The 3,513-nt window shown below is 29.5% G+C and overlaps 1 protein-coding gene across 25 annotated transcripts in view; it reads right to left on the bottom strand.

Annotated features, from left to right (window-relative positions):
* LOC100575370 (leucine-rich repeat and immunoglobulin-like domain-containing nogo receptor-interacting protein 2) overlaps window positions 1-3,513 on the bottom strand; it is a 78,037-nt gene that overhangs the window by 65,032 nt on the left and 9,492 nt on the right. For all 25 annotated transcript variants that reach the window (XR_003839622.1, XM_029490547.1, XM_029490546.1 and 22 more), the window contains 4 exons: window positions 2,235-2,378; window positions 2,088-2,159; window positions 1,792-1,967; window positions 1,402-1,550 (listed from right to left, as the gene is read on the bottom strand). Coding sequence is in view for 24 of the 25 variants with exons in the window: in XM_029490547.1 (XP_029346407.1) it covers window positions 1,402-1,550; window positions 1,792-1,967; window positions 2,088-2,159; window positions 2,235-2,378 (541 nt within the window). In the remaining variant the exon portion in view is untranslated. The remainder of the gene's footprint in view (window positions 1-1,401; window positions 1,551-1,791; window positions 1,968-2,087; window positions 2,160-2,234; window positions 2,379-3,513) is intronic.

Below are 3,513 nucleotides of genomic sequence, written 5' to 3'. Positions count from 1 at the left end.
TTTTGGGGAAGAAAGGTCGTGCGAATTTTCAAAAATAGGCGTGCGAATTCGTGCGAATTACGTGCTAAATATCTGTATAGTTTTTTTATAGATTTTTCTTTGGGGGGGGGGGGCTGCCGCTACGTACGTCAGACAGTATCGGTTTACTCACAGCACATAAATATTTTTATATGAATAGTTAATACCGTATCGATAGGCAGGGGGAGCAGGGACCCGAATATAAAAGGGAGACCGAAACAGCCTGTATTCAGACGTGTTCACTCCAATCCACAAAAAGCACCTTCACGTCACTCTGTGTAAAAACTTGTCATATTGTACTTAGTCAAATTATTGAAGAATATCTTAATAAACCACAAAGTAACATTTCACCTGTCTACAAATGTATTTATCAACAACTTTATCAACATCTTCATCGTCAACAAAACGGTCTTGCTTCCTGCAAAACATAATATACTCGTAGTTACCTGGTTATCAAATTACTACTCTGACCACCTCAGCTACGAGTATATTACAATATTATTGTGAATAAAGTAATTTATATATAACCTATTTACGTGGAGCCTTGTTTAAATTTTCAATTCTTAGATATAAAAGTATACAAAATCATTTTTAATTTTTTAATTTGATAAATATTGTCAAACATCGAACATTAAATGCTTATTAAAAAAAACTGTGACTAAGGATTTTTGATATTTTTAAACAGCTATTGTGACAATATATCAGGAGTCTTGTATTATGTATTCACGCTTTTTTGTCTAACAGATATTAATTTTGATATTCTTAGAAAACAAAAAAAAAATAAAATTGAAATTTGTAATTGTCCGTAAACATCTTCAAACGCTCATACAATTTTAATATAATATGCTTGTAGACATTATTTTTTTTTTTTGAAAAAGGTAGAAAAACTTATAAGGAGTCTTGTATTACGTTTTCAAATCTTAGATTTAAAAAGAAAATATTTATGAATATCTAAATCAAAAAAATTTGTTTTTTTTCAGAAAAGATAATACATTGAAGGAAATCTAAGCAGTTTTACTGTCCTAAAATGTGACGACATACACAAAAAAAAAATACGAATACGCTCAGAATCTAAAAATTATTATTAGTAGTAAGCAAATTTCTTCTTAACTTAAACAGTTCGAGCGAGATTTGGTGGTGGGATTTTGTCCTAGATTCTTCATAGGTTGAGGAGCAGGAGTAAAAATGCATCAAATAGAAAATATTTGCAACGGTGCAAAATGATTGGGAAAATTATTCCTAAAAAGTTTTAGTTTATGCAATAAATATAAAGTAAATAATTAATAGAACATTTTTTAACAACAGTGCACGATTATGAATAAGCTGATTTTTTACCGAGTTTACCCGAGAGATAAATTACCTCATATCTTAAAATAGTCATACCTGAACTCGTTGCCCAAGTTCTAGTTCGATGTCGTCTTTGGCCCACGTTATAAAAGGTTCCGGGTCTCCTACGGCTTTGCACGAGAGTTGTAACTGTTCACCGACTGAAACCGTCTTGTTCTCTGGTGCCATGATTATTTCCGGAGACGCTGTATGTACAACAATATAATACACTCGTCAAAATCATCACATTATTAAATAAAACAACTCGATCCCGACAACATCTGTTAAACAATAGTACCCATTAAGGCAAAACGCACTGATAACCGGCTGTACAACAATAAATATAGGTACAGCACTGTTGTACACAATATTATACTATGTAGATTATAGCATATAATATTATGTTATATATTTTATATCTTCTATTTAATTAGAATCATTACTCACTGCAATTAAAATCGTTTTCGGTTATTTCCTTCAATGGTTTTTTGCTCATTTCTACGGGAAAATGACATGACGGGTCGTTATCCCCGAGTACATCACGCTGGGGGTAATTTTTCTTCAGCACGTTTACAAACAACAGAATATTGCAATCGCACGTCAACGGGTTATTGTCAAGCTGTCTATATTAGAAAGGATTTATGTTTTGTTTAGAGAAATATATAATTCAGATAATGAAATTATAGCAATTATTATAATATTAATTATATATAATATAGTGTAGGCAGTTCATGCTGACTCACAAAACACTCAACGACGCTAATGAATCGAATGTCCCAGGTGGAATATTTCTTATCATATTGTGGTCTAAAAACCTATTATAAAATATAAAATGTCATATTCACTCGGCTATACAATAAGATCACATGAAAAATGTGTTTAATACTTACAGTCTATTCAGTTTTTTAAGTCCCTTAAACATGTCCAAATCGATCTTATGAATGTTGTTGTAATCCAAGAATAATGCTCTCAAACTCGTTAAGTTATTAAAAGCCCCAGTCTCAATGTTATCGATTTTATTTCCACTCAAGAATCTAATAATTTAAAAATGTATTATATTCATGATATATAGATAATAATATTTTATAAAAAAATATATAATCACATATTTTAGATTCTGAGTGGAACGATGAATGTATTGATTTTACAATGATGTGTGTTTTTTTATTTTATTATTTAATTATTAATTTTTTATTTTTGTGTCTGTCATCACGGTTTGGGGCAGTAAAACTGATTCGATTTTCTTCAACTTTGATGGGAAAGTGAATCCAGTTGGTGCATTCGGAGGTCAAAATATGAAAATTCCAGTAGATTTCAAATGCGACGTGAAAAACAAAAGAAAAATTAAGGAAAAACGGGAATTTTTACACAAAATCTGTTTTCGAGAAAATCGATTTTGGTTTTTGGTACAAATCTAAAACAAATTACCGTAGGTGCATGAATGTTTATGTGTTTTCTATATACCATAACATTTTTCATATATTTTGTTTACGGACATTTTCAGTTTCCATTTTTTTTGTTTTTTTTTTCTATAAATATCAATAAAATTTTATTTGTTGGTTAAAAAAGCTTGAAAATTTAATAGAAGGTTCCTATTATATTAGTTCAAAGGCAGATGAAAAAAATTAAAAATCCATAGTTACGGTTTTTTTTTATTAGCATTTAAAGTTCAAAAATTGACAAAAAACATATGTAAAAAGGTGGGCAAGTGGATGTCGCTCTGCTGTATAGTAGGTTACAAGTGGGTCACTGTATAATAGATAGTATTAAATTTGAATTCAATGATATAATATCACTGTATAAGAAAAACGATTCTGAGCGGAGATGGGTTGTCAGTCTAGGTATTAGACATACCTATTATAGGTATACTTACTATAGTATTAAAAAAAAATTGACCTATAATAGGTATTAATAATAAATTCCAAATTAATCATATCACAATATCAATCAAGTAACGCATTATACATCAACAACGAACCGTGGTACTATCATAGATATATAATAGTATACTTTAGAAGTTTCAAGTACCCACAAATAATATTATACAAATATACAATCACAACAAAATAACTAAAATAGTTATTCCAGGTTTTTTAATATGTGATTTCGTCCAAATTTGAATTTAAATTACTATAAAAATAAACTGGGCTTATGAATTCTTAGAATTTT

Source organism: Acyrthosiphon pisum, chromosome A2, assembly GCF_005508785.2.
Source record: "Acyrthosiphon pisum isolate AL4f chromosome A2, pea_aphid_22Mar2018_4r6ur, whole genome shotgun sequence".
In the NCBI taxonomy this organism is placed as follows: domain Eukaryota; kingdom Metazoa; phylum Arthropoda; class Insecta; order Hemiptera; family Aphididae; genus Acyrthosiphon; species Acyrthosiphon pisum.
The sequence above is the reverse complement of the archived record's forward strand: the minus strand, read 5'-3'. Positions and strand labels throughout refer to the sequence as shown.